Source organism: Bicyclus anynana, chromosome 3 (assembly GCF_947172395.1).
Source record: "Bicyclus anynana chromosome 3, ilBicAnyn1.1, whole genome shotgun sequence".
Taxonomy (NCBI): Eukaryota; Metazoa; Arthropoda; class Insecta; order Lepidoptera; family Nymphalidae; genus Bicyclus; species Bicyclus anynana.
In genome coordinates this window covers 14,710,444-14,727,589 of record NC_069085.1, presented here as the reverse complement: position 1 = coordinate 14,727,589, position 17,146 = coordinate 14,710,444, and the positions used below count along the sequence as shown (strand labels likewise).

Genomic DNA, 17,146 nt, shown 5'->3' with positions numbered 1-17,146 from the left:
CCAAGATACATGTAAGTAAGGCTATAATCACTAATACACAACCTAGCCATCAAACTGCAACTCAGTAAACTGGAATGGCCAGGATTCAATATATCATCTATCGCACATGAAATCGTTAGTTATTACACCAATTACAGTACCTAGTTAATTGTCACTGTCCGCTGCGCAATCTTTAACAGCTTCGCGTAACGCCAGCAATACACGATCAAGTTTACCGTCAAGTTTGCAGCGCGCTTGGTGTGGGCAGTAAAAATCGGCCAAGTGCGAGTCGAACTCGCGCACAAAAGTTCCGTTCGTACGTACGTATTTATGGTACGAATGCCCCCTTAAATATTTATTTTATTTTATTATTTTGTATTTGTTGTTATAGCGGCAAGTAAAATCATATGTGAAAATTTGAACTGACTATCACGGTTCATAAGATACAGCCTGGTGTCAAACGGATGGACGAACGGCCAACAGTTTTAGTAATAGCTTTCTGTTTAGATTTTTAAGTAATTGAACCCTACAAATATTGGAGACTTGTGTTTGATAGTGTGTGGCCGGCGTAACAGCTTCGCGTAACGAACGAGTTTCCAATGAAAGTGACGTAGTTAGCCAGTTTGTCTGCTCTTTATTGTTTGACTCATGCAATTTCGTAATTTGATAAACTCCTCAATGCAATCCGCGGAGTTGTCTAAGTACGACTTTTACTGGGCACTAATGACTTTGTATGCGTGCGGTTAACAGTTTTCTTTTACTCGGATAAAAAAGCGTATTTTTATATTATAGTCTTACCTAAGTAGTTGCAGCTCGGAGGTTCAGCGATGGGATTTAAATTCTAGAGGTAAGCATTTCGATTCAAACTGTTAGACCATTGTCAAATAACAAAAAAAAATAAGAATTTGAATTTGAAAAGCATTGATAAAACGCTTAAACTACTGGGTACATTTAAGGGTACCAAATATCATCCATAATTGTTCAGCGATTGGTGTGACAGATTAATAGATAGACAAAAAAAATATGTTAATATTTACAACATCTTCGGCTCAGAATAGAGAATAGTTACTTTGGGGGTTCCAGTGTAAAAAGATCTTTGATATATTATTAGTACTGTATCAGTATTTAATATATTTGTTCTACATTTCAACGTTTTATTTAGATATATTCATTATCACCAACACTGCGCTTACTAGTGCTGGGTCGCCATTCCAGCACTTTGGGACCCCAACGTCCATCGGCTCTTCGTACTATGTGCCCCGTCCATTGCCACTTCAGCTTCGCAACTCGTTGAGCTATGTCAGTGACTTTGGTTCTTCTGCGGAACTTCTCATTTTTGATTCGATCACGCAGAGATACTCATAACATAGCTCGTTCCATCGCCCGCTGTGTGACTCTGATGAGGCCCATAGTTAGCTACCAAGTCTCGGTATTAGATATATTAAGTACAGTTATTGCCACACATTGTATGGATAGTGTGACAAAAGCCGCATACCTTGCGCGAATATTAGAAACGCATTCGTGTCGGGTGACGCGCGCTGCCGACATCCGACACGCATTGCGAGACGAGGAAATAAAACTGTTATATTCCTATTGTACAGTTATAAGCTCCTGTTACTAAAGAAAATATCTTTTTTAAGTACTTATTAACTTGGTGGGGACTCCTGGCTACGAAAACACTTTTCTTTCTTCTCAGAAATTCTCAGTAGGAGACGGCAGTCTGGAGTTGGGAAGTTGGTTTGGCATTGGCATTATTATTTACATATTTGGCTCTTAACGGGCTTACCTGGCTTAAGGGCCAGGATCCCATTGTAATTCTAAACCGTATATTTACCAATAAACTTTTCTTATTCTTATTTGAATAAACTACTACAGCGCCATTTAAATGGGCTGGCAATTATCATTATCAATACTGAGTCACCTGCATCCAGCGAATCCCTGCGACTCGCTTGATGTCGTCAGTCCACCTGGTGGGGAGTCGACCAACACTGCGCTTACTAGTGCGGGTCGCCATTCCAGCAGTAATAATGCAGTTCCATTATGTATCTACTCGTATTTTCTTACATGACCAATGTAGCCGTTTTCCTCTCAATTTTGCGTCAGGGTGAATCTATTGTCGTATATGTCTAGGTAGCACAATAGATAATTCCTAGTCCACTGGAACCGTTGAGCTATTGAAGCTTGAAATCAATAATCTGGTCTCTAAATAGATTGACAACGATTTGCAACCAGAAGACTTTCCGAATGAATAAAAAGCTATTCGCTCGTAAAACTTGTAGCTTGGAGTACCTAGTAAATAAATAAAAATGCATGCATCCAATCCATTTCCGTGTTTATGACATAAAGAACGATACTAATATTATTATCGTTCTCTCTCTCTCTCTCTCTCCTTTATACGAGAAGTTAACTATTACTTATTTAGCAAATTTACCCTAACCGTAATAGGAAGTTACTATTTTGTTTCCCTACAGCAAGTTATTTCCGTCCTAAAAATAACAATCTAGTTAAGCTATAATAATGAGATTGTCATCATTAATGAGAGTTAATAGTGTAACGTAATTATAATTAGCACTCGCTTTCCAAATATTACTTAAATATCCATTAGACTTACGTAATTGGCATTTCTCCTCTCTGAAGGTCGAATCGGCGCTGGTCTGGCCGGCTGTGGTGGTACTTTCGTCTGCCTTCGGTCAAACGAAGATGCATTACTACCGGACCAACCCCAACGGCCCGGGCCGTTGCTTCCGTGGGGCAACGAGTACGAGGACTGGGGCCGCAAATGTCTGGGGCTCGGCCCCGACAGTACAGGACCGCCGGGACCTCGCGGGGGAGGCCCTGGACCCCCCGGCCCCGGACCCTGGATGTAATGGTAATGAGGAGGATTCGACACTGCCGCACCCCACATTTTCCGCAACACACTATCACTTTTTTCAACACGAAACGTAAAACATCACCTTACCACTCCAACGTAGATCGCGCACTGACAAGGCATTACACGATTTTTAATGGCTTTATCGCCCTAAAAAAGATAATTAGCCGATTACTACCGTTTATTATTATTATACGTTTGATAAGGTATCCATCACGCAGTCCGACGCGAGCAAGTGGTCTAGGCGACGGTTCGCCAAGAAAGACTGTTCGAAACCATGGACACTTGGAAAGCATGAACCACCGGACGCGAGCGAGACGCGTCAAGAATTAATTCGTCTTTGATGGACGATTGTTCCAACGAAAAAGGTCACTAATGAATTCAAAGTAATATCAACGCCTTTACAAAATACAAAAATCGGTCACTGCAGCCGTTAAAATTCGTACGGTCTGTTTCGCCGAAGCCAGTAACAACAGTCGAATGATACTGATCACGTACTAAGAAACGTGAGCATTTGAGTAATACGAATAAATTAACCACAACTAGCGAAAAGTTCACATCACTGAATATCCAATCCAATGGTAACTTAGACGGTCACTAGTTTCCACTCGGCCGCACAGCTCGGGAGAAATCTGTCACGACACAGCCAATCCATAGTGATGGATGGCGTGTGAGTTACAACGCATTTGAGTGTAGACTGGTAGCGTGATGGTAGTGGTCGCTGAGCGTTCCACATCGGCCGCCCTGGCAATTGCATTATGATTTTTCGCAAGGGAGAGCGGGGGAGCGGCGGGTGCGCGGGCGGCGGGCGGCGAGTGGCGCCAGCGAACCGTGCAGCACCAGCTGCTTCGCTCCGCCGCAGCACCGTCAGTACATCGACTGCCATCGGCAGATTACGTATACTGTTGACCTACAATATTACTTCATCAAACTGATACCTTACGTGGGCATTCCAGACAATGGGTGAAAGTAATTAAAAAGTAAGACAATAATTATGGTTAAGAGATTTTCAATGAAGCGAAAGTCAATTAGACAAACGATTTACAAAAAAATCGTTGATCCGCATCAGTGAACACCATTCGTTCCTGCTTGCTCGGGACGTTTTGTATTCAATGTGCTCGCCACGAATGCAATGTTAGCTGGGTGAACCGTCCCGCGAAGTCACCGCCCGCGGAGCCGTGATCGGAATACGGTCCCTTCTGGTCTGTAGCCAAACACTTGTAAGGTGAAACCACACGTGGTCGTATTTGTCCGACATTGGGAAACGCGGCACAAATACGTTATGGTGTTTGACCCGTTAGATCGTCGATAAACTAGATTACATCGACAAAAAAAATTAAAAAAAAAAAAAAAAACAGTGCAAATGTGGACATAAATTTATTGCAATATATGATCGATTATACGAACGATATAATCATAATTTCAAAGTAACTACCTAACGAGAATGTATCAAAAAAGTAGTAAGCAACAGGTGTGGAAATCACGTGGGTTTGGTCCAAGACTGATACACATTTTAGTATGTATTCCGCATTCTTGTCAATATCTACCTGCTGCCCTACTTGGTGTGACAAAATATTAACACAGAGTTGTTTCTTCTATATTAAATCACTTTTTTGTACAATGAGATATTATCACTCTTACCAAAACGCTTTTGGCAAACAATTCTAATACTAGAAGGTCACTAAAAATCGATACAACCGACGATGAACGATGCCTACGCGTGACTAAAATTACTGACAACAATGCTGTGTTGAAAGAAGTAGCAGGATATATAGCTATAAATTAAAAAGCAACGGATTTGCTGCAAGTCTTACGAAATGAGATATATCGCAAGAAAATGATGCAAGAAGTTATAAAAATCATCACGAAGATTTACAAAATTGGTAAAAATCTTTGTTCAAAGAGCGCGATAATATATTATCAAGACATTCCACGTCCTATCTGCTACAATCGGCCGATGATAGATTAAAAACAATATTTGCAAAGATAAAGTGCGAACAGGAGGCGTTGACATCAAGACGTTTAATATTCACCACATCGATATCACGTCACCTAAATTATAGTTTGCTAGTATTGGCACCTATGCACCTTTCGGTTAGTTAAATTAAACCAGAAGTAGGAAACATAAATCGTCTGAGTGTATTAGACCCTAAATTACATAGGAAACATAAATCGCTACGATTCGGTTTTCACTGTTCACGATAGAGCCACTGTGCCATTCATTCAACCATTTGCATTGTTTGGAGTGGCGATAAATGGCGTCGAAGTGCCAGTAACGAGAACAATTATAGAGAATTGATTAGTTTTTATTCCATTGAATCAAATAAATCTATTTCATTTAAATCATTTTAAAGTTTTCAACTACCTACAATTAAACAGTTAAACCTCAATGATTTCTCAATGAGGTCTATCAATTTTTGTTCGACTCTGTACCGTTAGAATTCATAAATACAACTCACGTTATCTTTTTTGCCTAATGTTTATTCTTCGACCGTATATCACCGCTGTCTTCGTTCCGATAAATACAATTGAATATTTAAAAAGATAGAAAGGCAAATAAATGCTAGCCGGCTCGTATAATTTACATACGTAAATAGTACCCAATTGTAAATAAATACCCAGTGTTCTAGTTGGCCGACAGTTTGCACCTGGTCCACATCACGGAGTTGGACTGTGGATGTACAAAACATCCCATTTGCGTCACATCGGAAGCGCATTAAGCAAACCCGACGACGCCATAAGAGAGCAATATCCGACCGGCAACATGCCTGCTGGTAATGTAAATTTCAATCGTGGTAACTGGCTACATTTCGTGTTTATTTTAGTGAACTTGTTTAGCAATAGCTATACCGAAAAATAACTTATTGATGTCAGGCGAAATTAAATATATATAATATATTGGCTAAAATAACTTCGAAAGTAATTATAAAGTTCAAACTACAAAGGCTAGTACTGAAGGTGAAATACAGGTTTATAACATTTTGAATGTAATTGCCACTACTCGTACTTATAAATTTAAATTAAGACTAAATCATTTCGAAATCTGTCTTGACTAACAAATTTAATGCTGAAGCTATTAATGGAATGGAATGGAATTTTAACAAGGGCTTCTTCTTAACCTTAAACTCTTAACTTTATAGAAACTCAATATAAAGACAGACTTATTGAACGTTTGATAAACTTTTCATTCTTGGTAATTTACTGACTTAACAATATTTATGGACTAAAAATTAGTAAAAAGATATATTACTCTGTCTGTACTAGCCAACAGTACATTAACCAGGTAATTTAAATCAGTTTTATCACCAACAGACACTGTAAAGACGGGAGAAAAAATCCAATAAAATGTTAACAGTCCAGCGGCGTCTTATTTAAGAACATTCGATTTATTTGATCTGAACAGAGTCGGCAAACTCGACAGCGTTCAGTGCAGTGGCAATGGTCCGAAAAGAGCTATTTCCACCTGAAGCGCGAATGAGAAAATCGATGGCCCGTCCCGTCGCTTCTGCAACCGTATTTTAGATCTGTTCAACTAAAAGAAGAAAGAAATCTCGTGTGGGAACACACAATAGGGGAAAAGCTTTTAGAAGACGTTTTGCACCAAATGCACTTATTGGTTTATTTTATTTACTAGACGTAGTTACTATTTCAATTTATTTTTAACATTTTTTACTATGACCTATTCATTTAAAATAATAAGGGCGTGCTCCTTAGGATAATTAAAAGCTTGCACTAGATAAGGATTAAAATAATAAAATCATAATAAAGTCACATCCCGCCGTCCCCATGTATGCTTATCTTTTAAACTAAACAACAGATTTTAATGCAGTTTTCATCAATAAATGTATTCAAGAGGAACGTTCCTCTAATAAGCACAATTTTATATTCGACATGGACGAATTCACGGGCATCAGCTAGCGATTTATATTCGAACAAAACATTCTGGCCCGTTTTGAACAAATCTGCTAGTTGCTGAGTGCAAATTGCTAGTTGCTGAATGATTTATGACAATGGATGGACAAGATATATGATATGATACTAGAGGCAGAAATAATGTAGAAAATTAAGAAGGGTAATATTTTATTCAAACCTATACAAAACGAGAGCGCGATGCAGCGTGAATGAGTGTGGTAGAGCAAAGTATTCATTCAAGCATAACATGAAAATCTAGCCAGTTCGTTAAACAAATCAGACTGGTATGCGGACAATGTGAATTAATGTAACATGGACGCGATAAAACTAATGTTCACTATAATGTTATTATCCATACTAATATTACAAATGCGGTAACTCTGTCTCAGACTGTCAGTTACGTTTTCATGTTCAAACCTAAACTAAACATATTTTGACAAATTTTGGTAGGTACAGAGTAAAGATAAGGGTAGAAGGGTCCTTGGAAAAGGCAAATTTCTTTCCGTGAAAACAATTGTAAATAAAATAAATTTCTTCGTTTCTTCAAGTAATATTTTCGAATGATTTTACATAAATTAATTATTTATTTATTATTATTGGTAAACCAAAAACGTTACGCATTATTTAAATTTGATAAACTTCACACCTAGGATCGACTAATAGGAGATAGTTTGTATGTAAGTTCGGCAAGTCTTTCATCTTTTAAGTTAAATGAAAATAATTAGACAGTCTATCGGTTAAATAGAATGTGAATGTAATTTGCGGTTTCATTTGCATATATCACGATCCCGTTTATATCCCGGGATAAAATATATCCTATGACATTTTCAAATAACTTGGCTTTCTATTGATAAATGAGTTTTTAAAATCGGTTCCATATAGATTACCCCCCTACATTACCACTAACTTTACCTCTTGATAATTAGTATAAAAGTATAGATTTTTTTAGATGAGTCTCTACAACGGTGGAATACTACCCTTACTGGCGCGACTGTCTGTCTATGTCGATTGACATGCGCTTATCGTATCGTATCGGTTGCTAGTGAAAATATTTAGCGTTCAAATATTTGACCGAATTCGATGTTTCCTTGAGGGGAATATGTCAAGCTGTCTACTTTGACATATTGACTATTAATATCTGGATTTGTGATAACGTAACTTTGATCTTGGCTTTGATAGTACTACGGTAGTCAGATGGTAAGTTATTTATTGAAATTTAATGTAAGTAGAGTTATTTTCTATATTATGTGTCTGTCTGACTATATGCAGGAATAATCATATTTCCATGCGGCTTTTACACATAGAGTTAGCTTAGACAAGCTACAAAGATTAAATCTTAATTTCCTTGATACCAGATATAGGGAATTAAATTAATGTCAAGCAGACAAAGTCGTAGTCATCTGCTAGTATAAGATAAACTTTTAAAGGTGCTGATAGACTTGTGCATTTACTATAATGAACATTCGTGCAAATGTTACATCACAGAAAAATACAAGAGCATTTTAGTAAGCAGACTTGCTTGGAATCTGAACATTAAGTTTGACATCTTTATGAAGAATATTTTTGGCGAGCATCGAATAAAGCGTGCGTTAATTCTCAATATGTTCGTAGGAATATTTGGCCCTATGCTTGGCTCGGTTCGTTGTTCAGTTCGACAAATATAAAAACGGCGAATGTTCGATGTTCTGTTACAAGTGAATGCTCAAGTCTATCAGCACCTTAACATTACTGGAATCTTTTAATCCGTTACGTAATCCGGTATTAGGAAAAGTGGGTAACACACGTTAGAGTCGCTTCTAAAATAAACGAGAATGCGACCCGAATGCATATTTTACTTCTGGCCAGCATTCCGATGAAATAGACAAGATTTTTGTAAACGGTCGAGTCGAAACAGCTTTGGCGATTTTCTGGTTTTATGTTGCTTACTACTTTGCTACACATCCATATGGTTCGATGGAATGTATTTGGGCATTTATTGATTTAACGGTGTCTTGATTAATATGTAGAAATATTATAACAAGGCTGAGCTTTAGAAGGTTTTTTGAATCCTTCTTTTGTAACAGATACTTGTAATACCAGCTCGAAGAGGTTTGGGATACCACTAACATCTACTAGCAAAGCTACGACAATGTTTACCTCAACTGAGTGTCGAACGTATGGAAAATTGGCCGTAGAAGAGAGCGTAGAAGGAAGAATGGAGGGTCGAGGGCATTTTATTCCCTACCTCCCAATATCACTCCCATACACCATGGGAAAGGATGATAGGAGGGATGATAACACCATGCATATAGATTCTATACATCTCAATTCTCCGATTCGAAAAACCCGATACATTAGAGCTATCGAACATCTCGTAATAATATATCAGAAAACAAATGCAAACATGAAAAATTTTTGTTTGCTTAATATCTTACGTGGAAGCAATGAAGAAACCTGCTTAATTGCTCAGAAACTTACACAAGACACTATTCTATAGAGGATTAAGAGAGAAGCAACACAATTTCATAATTTTCGCCTTTCCAAAATTTAATATTTTTGTTTACTAATCACAAGAACAATAAGAAAATAATGTATATAAGATAATAGAAGCAATAAGCGGCTTAACGCATCACAATACGCATTGATCTCTACCAAATCGCCATTTTTAAGAAAAGCAGTCCAACATTACCCGTTTTATCTTCTCCTGAAATCTCTGGAGATTCCTTAATCATACAAAATACAGAGGATTATATTATTATAAAGAACTAGGTACCCGATATCCCAGTAGGACACATTTCCATACTTGCCTTGATCTAGTTACTCTTAATACCTTTATTTAGCACAGTAACAGCACAGCGATAAATAGGATATATTCATGACGCAGTGTACCAGCCGACTAGTGGTACAGTGCATTAGGGCGACCACACACGTACCGCTAACCACGTTACTGGGCAGCGCCCTGAAACTAACATAGCATTTGCGGTTTGGCCGAACAACGGGTGCTTGCAATTAATACAGTAAGCATCATGGGACACAAATTAGAACATTACGTTTTCATGTAACTCATATCTACTTCAAACTACACTAATGTTATTTATTACTATGCCCGTGACTTCGTCCACGTGAAATCATGCCATCGATTTTTGCGAGATAAAAAGTAGCATGCATATATGCTCGATAACCTCCACTATCTTCCAGTGAAAGTCTCTTTAAAATTCGTTCAGTAGTTTCAAAGACTAGGCCAGACAAAAAGACAGACAAAATTTTTAAAGAAGGTTGTTTGTGTTTTGGTATTGTGTAAATAACTATAAGCACTTAAGAAAACACAGTTATCTTTAAATCACACAGACAGACACTTGAATTTTTTATACATATGTATTGATTGATTCAGAAAGTGTCTTAAAGCTATAATCATATAAACCTTCATGTCCTATCAAATGCATAACAAATGTTTCATTATCAACTGGAACTTCCAAATAAGACGTTCAAACAAACAAACAATTCCCTTGGGCTTTTATTACTACATGACGCCGTGCGGTTTCATCCGCGTGGTTTCCGTTCCCGTAGGAATACAGGAATAATTAGACTATAGCCTTCCTCGATAAATGGGCTATCTATCAATGAAATAATTTTTTAAAAACTCTTCAGCTTTATAATATTAGCATAGATATAAGAAGTAGTAGAAGATTAAGTTACCGGAATACGATAAATACATTTTTTAGAGATGAAGGCAATGTATGCCGCGATAACTATTAGAAAATATATGCAAATCTTACTTAGCAGTAAACGTGGCTCGCATGCAGGCGCGACATCGGCATGCAAAATGCACGCCAGTTACAGTTTTTACCTTATGAATCGTCTATGCAATATAAAAACTTGCTATATACTCTGAATTATTTAGAAGTGAAAACTGATCACACTTAATTAATTGCATTACTCGTAATTAGTCTATAAAAATCTCTAGTAATGTACCTATATTACTAGAGACTACATATAATATACTAATATTATAAATGCGAAAGTCTGACTGTCTGTCTGTTAACTTTTCACGGCGACAGGGCTGAATCGATCAAGATGAATTTTGGTATATTATTATTTCGCAAGTCTAATTGAAATAAATGAATTTTGAATTTGAATTTTGGTAAATGGGACCTTGTAGCAAAACATACATACTGAAGAGAAATTGACAAAATGTTGTTCAATGGCGGTGGAGTTGTCCCAGTTCCATCTCTTTCGTCCCAACACAATCAAAAAGATATAAATGAAGGTATTTCCGGCTGCGCACCCATTGGTTCAAAATTTGTCTATTTCTCTTATAGACATATGTATAGGTATGTCGTTAGTCTCATGTCAGCACTACATCTAAACGTACTTCAACTACTATTTCAACCAAACTAAAAGCTGTAAGTAAGTTGTTACTAAAACATTCACACTATTTGCACATAACTGGGCGTTAATCGCCATAACATGGCCGTGTGGACAGCGCTATGGTACAATGAGTATAATTTTGGAAAGTGCCCGCGTCCAAGTCGAGCGGTCACGCAACATCAGGTGCCCAATTAAAGGAACGCAATCTGAATTAATGATAACTTGAGTGTTAACACGATTTAACCTAAGCGGCAATTGTGGTGCGATACGAGAATTATAATTATTGGGTTATAACGTAGGAAACTCATCAAGTGACCAATATAGTACGAGAGCCGAAGAGGGGATATTTGGATTTACCCGAACGCGGCAGATGAACATAAGGGCGTCGTACCTTGTACATTGTCCACCAAGTATGAGCCCTTAATATTGGTGGATTTAGGGCCACCAAAAAAAAAACTAACTTTAGAAATAATCCACCAGCACGTAAGATCCCAAAGGATAGTTAATAACTAAAAAGGAAAGAGATAGAATCTTAATTATTTTATTTATTTAACATTTACATTATTCTTTTAATTCTTAGTCTTAATTTATTTTAATTTAATTTATGTGAAAATCACTGTGAAATCACACATATTAAAAAAAAACTAAAAGGTGTGAATTAAGAAAACCGAAAGATTTGAGCTTAACGTAAGGGAATGGGTAATAAAACCCTTGCGCATTTTTTTCAAGAGATAGATCTCCCAAATAATCGCTAATACTTTCTGACGAAGTAAGCCCCAGTACTTGAAAATTGTCTTAAAAGTCTGTAGTAAAGAAGTATCTAATCGATCCCCATGACGCTTTAGTAATTGCAAAATTAGCATCGCGGGCTCCCATACTACAACGTCCGCGTCAGTAATTAAATTTAGAGTTTAGCGAAAGCTAAAAGCATAGACACTGCGATAACGCAATGCGAATTTCATGAAACACAGTTCTGGACCGCTATTATGTAAAATGTATATTCTCACCAAAACCGGTAATATTGCGCAAGACTTATAATTGCTTGTTATTTTATGAAACGGTTTAAGCAGATGTACGAAAACGCCTAAATGCTGAAAAAGTTAAGTTCATAACATTGCAAAAAAAATATTTTGAGGGCTTATACCAGATCACTCAGCAAAAGAAGTTTCTTTTTACAATCATGATACTTTGCGTACACGTTAGAGGATTCTAAGGGGTATGATTTTGAGGGTAAATTAAGGTTTTCCCACGTTAATTTGACAAGAAAACTAACGTTAGCGGAACCAAACAATTGCTACATGTTAGTAAAATAAAATATTATAAGGAATCACACAATAATAAATGTTTTTCATAAAACCGAAAAAAACATACATACAGCCATAAAACCTTCTGTTTGGGAGTCGGCTTACCTCATTATCTACCTCTCTATTTCAGTACGATTAGCTAGGTCTGCAAAAATCTTCTCAGCACTAGATTTTTTTTATTCTTTACAAGTTAGCCCTTGATTACAATCTCACCTGATGGTAAGTGATGATGCAATCGAAGATAGAGGCGGGCTAACTTGTTAGGAGGAGGATGAAAAATCCACACCCCTTTCGGTTTCTACACGAAATCTTATCCGCTAAATCGCTTGGCGGTACGTTTTTGTCGGTAGGGTGGTAACTAGCCACGGCCAAAGCCAAAGAAAACCTCAATCGGCCCAGGCGGGGATCGAACCCAGGACCACCGTCTAGTAAATCCACCGCGTATACCTCTGCGCCACGGAGGCCGTCAAAAGATCAACGACGCAAACAAAGTAAAGTGTGCAGTTTCTTCTACACATGTACGATATCATTGTACTGTTCAGTTACATCGTACGTGTGTAGTCTCTGTCAAGTTTTAACTGCACAGTTTAGATTTTCCATTTTTGAAACAGCAGATGAAACTGTACAGTTAAAACTGCGCAGTTTAAAATGAACATCTGTAGTCCGGGTTAGTGTGAAACGGACCCGAGGAACTCACAGAATGCCCAGCAAGGTCATTGCGACATTAATTAGCATGAATTACAGCTGTTCAGCGCACAAGTAGGTAATGCATAAGGCGCTGCAGTGTACACGCCCACGAATGACGAAACACTTTGCGCCGATTCACCTCTCAGTAACCTACTTACGAGATGGCTATAACGACCCACAAACTGTTTTTAATTAAAAAGCCTTCAAACAACGAAAATATGATTAAGAGAATTTCAGTAAAACGCCGGATAGAGAACCACGCAGGTGAAACCGCGCGGTTTCACCTGCGTGGTTCTCTTCCCTGCCTATAGCCTTCCTCGATAAATAGGCTATCTAACACTGAATTTTTTTTTTCTAATCGGACCAGTGGTTCCTGAGATAAGCGCGTTCAACCAAACAGACAAACTCTTCAGCTTTATAATATTAGTATAGATAAAATATACTAATATTATAAAGCTTATTAGTTGGATATATGGGATAGCATCACTGGTTTTTTCAAAAATTTTCTGACATTTTTCTAGAGGTTTTCTTTGAGATTGCATTCCTATTTCGTTCTAAAACAGCCAAAATAAACAAAAAACATTCTAGTTACAACACTCAACTTTCTTTTATTAATTTATTGAAACTTTGAAAAAAAAATTTAAAATTTTCTTTTTGGTAGTGAACTTACGTAACAAGCTTTACAAAATCAAAGACATTAAGTTTATTTAGTTTAGTTGAGATACATGTTTTTTTTTCAATAAAACTATAATAGATAATACATTTAATAAAATAACAAAGTAAGTACAAGAAACACCAGCTCTTAAAGTATCACTAGAAGTAAGGCCAAGGGCAGACGTGGACTTTAATTCAATTATGTACCTACTTACTCAATACATTGACGCATTCAACGGCTTTAATTATTAAGTAGAAGGAACAATTACAATATACACTTCGACTAATCCGTTTTAACCGGTGCCTAACCATATTAAGTACTTTAGTAGATGAAATTAGGAGCATTATATACATACTTAGCAAACTACGCATTAGGACGGTTTTTTATTATGAAAACTTGCAACAATTTTTTGAATAAATTACTGGTTCAGCTGAAGTTTTGCACACTTTTAGTTTTGATGATAATGGCAAGAAATAGGCAAGAATAGCGACGTTGTTTGAAATGAATATTCTATAAAGATTTTACTTTCTTTTAAAAAAATTTAATGCTTCTTAAATACAATAAAACTAAGGTAAATACAATAAATAAAAGGTTGATTTCAAATAAACAAATATCTCAATGAAAAAAAATATTCAAAGAGATTTATGATAATATTTCCTTGTAATACATTTGTACGACAAGAACCTGGTATCTATTCTATTCGTCAAAACCAGTTCCGCACGCGATTAAAGCAAGTATGTAGTATCACAATCTGATACAAAAACGTAATCACAACTTGCGGTAGGCCAGTCCTTCTCAAAGAGGCAATATCACCCCCGAATGGGCAATGGAGAAAGAGAACGATATCAATAAACTATTTAATAAGTAGGTATATTACATTTCCTTGAATTTACAAGACTATAAATTAATATTGCTTCATTAAGAGAGATTTATAATTACTCATAAATTCATAATGTACATCATAAATTTCTCTAATTATTCTTGTCTACAATTTATGGTTCATCATTAAATACCCCAGAACGGTACGTGTGTAATATTTCAAAATTTTCAGAAATAGCTGCAGGTTATGTTACCATTATCACAATTACTTATATGAATTAAAAAAAATAGTTTTAGATGTATGATTGATAATAATTTTGGGTATTGCGAAAACCAAAAATAACTTTTAGCTCGTCTAGCAAAATACAACTTCTGGCCTTGTTGCGGTAAACGATGGAACTAATTTCTTCGACTAGCTTACAAAATTTGCAATCAAAAAAAATAAAAACTAATTGTGGCGTCCCCAGACAAGGTTTGTTAAATTTTTCAAGTCAGGTCAAGTATGTTGGGCATGATGACTTTGAGAACATGCGTGAATAGATTAATTACAATTAAGTGAACGTCATACCAATAGGACGTGGTCGCCTAAAGCCTCTTGCATACTGCGATCACGCTTTGCTTTCAAGGTTTTGTCCTGCGTCGTGCCAATCAAAAGGCTCAGATTTTGTAATACTTTCTGTATATTAGTTGCTCTTTTGTCGCAAAATTAAAACTCAACCCCTCGCCCCTTTATAAGAGACATTTAAAAAAATATCTGACATATTACATGTTTAGTACTTATTTCAAAAAGTTTAATATTTTTTTTTTTTTTACAAGTTAGCCCTTGACTACAATCTCACCTGATGGTAAGCGATGATGCAGTCTAAGGTGGAAGCGGACTAACTTGATAGGAGGAGGATGAAAATCCACACCCCTTTCGGATTCTACACGGCATCGTACCGGAACGCTAAATCGCTTGGCGGTACGTCTTTGCCGGTAGGGTGGTAACTAGCCACGGCCGAAGCCTCCCACCAGCCAGACCTGGACAAATTAAGAAAATCTCAATCCGCCCAGCCGGGGATCGAACCCAGGACCTCCGTTTTGTAAATCCACCGCGAATACCACTGCGCCACAGAGGCCGTCAAAATAATAATAATAAAATAAAAAAGCCACATTAAATTAAACCAATTATTCTTTTATTACTGCGGTTAATGCAACGGTATTATTGAGTTTCGTACCATTGAAACTTTCAACTAAACAACAACTATCAGTTGGTATTGCGGTGTCGGCGTTGTCTCTTGCTTAACAGTTTACATCATGAGCGGTCGGCACCAATTTCTATATTGTTTTGCGTCAAGTCAAGGTTATTGCGATAATTAATTTTTCATCTCCGCTAAACGTTTGTTTGCAATATAAGGTATTCAAGAAAATTGGCCACTTTTCATACATTGCTGGGCACAAATTTTGATTAATGAACCTATTACTTATCCAATTTGATCAATTAAGTAAATTACAAAATCAGTGTAATTTAGTAAATAATAATATCACTTTTAGACTGGTTTAATTTGGGTTGAATTGAAAGTTGCATTATCAAGATATGGCCAGTATAGTATAATAAAATGCACCATTTCAACAAAAAACACATATCAAAAATTATTTTTTATATATACCTAACAACTGTAATTTCTAATTGAGTATTTTTGATGATTTTGATTTATAATTACTTATCCAATTTGATCAATTAAGTAATTAACAAAATCAGTGTAATTTAGTAAATAATAATATCAGTTTTAGACTAGTTTAATTTGGGTTGAATTGAAAATTGCATTATCAAGATATGGGCCAGTATAGTATAATAAAATGCACCATTTCAACAAAAAACACATATCAAAAATTATATTTTATATATACCTAACAACTGTAAATTCTGATTGAGTATTTTTGATGATTTTGATTTATAATCATTTTGATTTTTAATCATGTTATTTTCTGTAATGTGCTGGGTCGAAATGGTCGGTATCTTTTCTACCTTTATCATAGTGATGGTGTGTTTGTAGAGACGTAGTACGATAGTCGTGCACAGAATTGCTGGCAATCACCGGACCCTCTACGTCTACGCCGTAACAGTCCCCCACAATGCCGCAATTTATTATTTTTATCCTGCTTATGGCTGCAATGCTTCATAATAAAGTGGCGACTAGTTAAACGATCGGTAAGTAGGGCAACCGGTGGGAACGTTGGGGTAATAGACGATATTATGCAACACCTCGCCTTTAACATCTTTTATTTTTTATTTAATTTTCATTTCTTTATTACTAGCAGTTTTCCTTACTTCACCCAACCTCTGACCCTTCAAAATTTCAAGCAAACAATTATCGTTATTTCAGCTGATTTACACAAAACCTTTACAAATTACCTAAACTTCTCATAAATCATTCTATCTATTGGTGAAAATCAATATGGTTTAAAGATTTTGTTGTCTCCTGTCCAGCTGATTTCTTTAAGAAGGGCATCAATAAAATGCCATGTAAAAATAAAATGCAATGTTGGCAAAGATGCATCGATTGCATTACTTCATTTAATACAAAAAAATGC

The 17,146-nt window shown here is 36.5% G+C and overlaps 1 protein-coding gene across 1 annotated transcript in view; it reads right to left on the bottom strand.

Moving 5' to 3' along the window:
* The window catches only part of LOC112052560 (serine/threonine-protein kinase svkA), a 114,908-nt gene extending 111,355 nt beyond the window's left edge, over positions 1–3,553 (bottom strand). Inside the window, exon 1 of the mRNA XM_052891184.1 lies at positions 2,591–3,553. Coding sequence (XP_052747144.1) covers positions 2,591–2,884 — 294 coding nt within the window. The 5' untranslated portion in view covers positions 2,885–3,553. The remainder of the gene's footprint in view (positions 1–2,590) is intronic.
* Between the last annotated feature and the right edge of the window lie 13,593 nt (positions 3,554–17,146).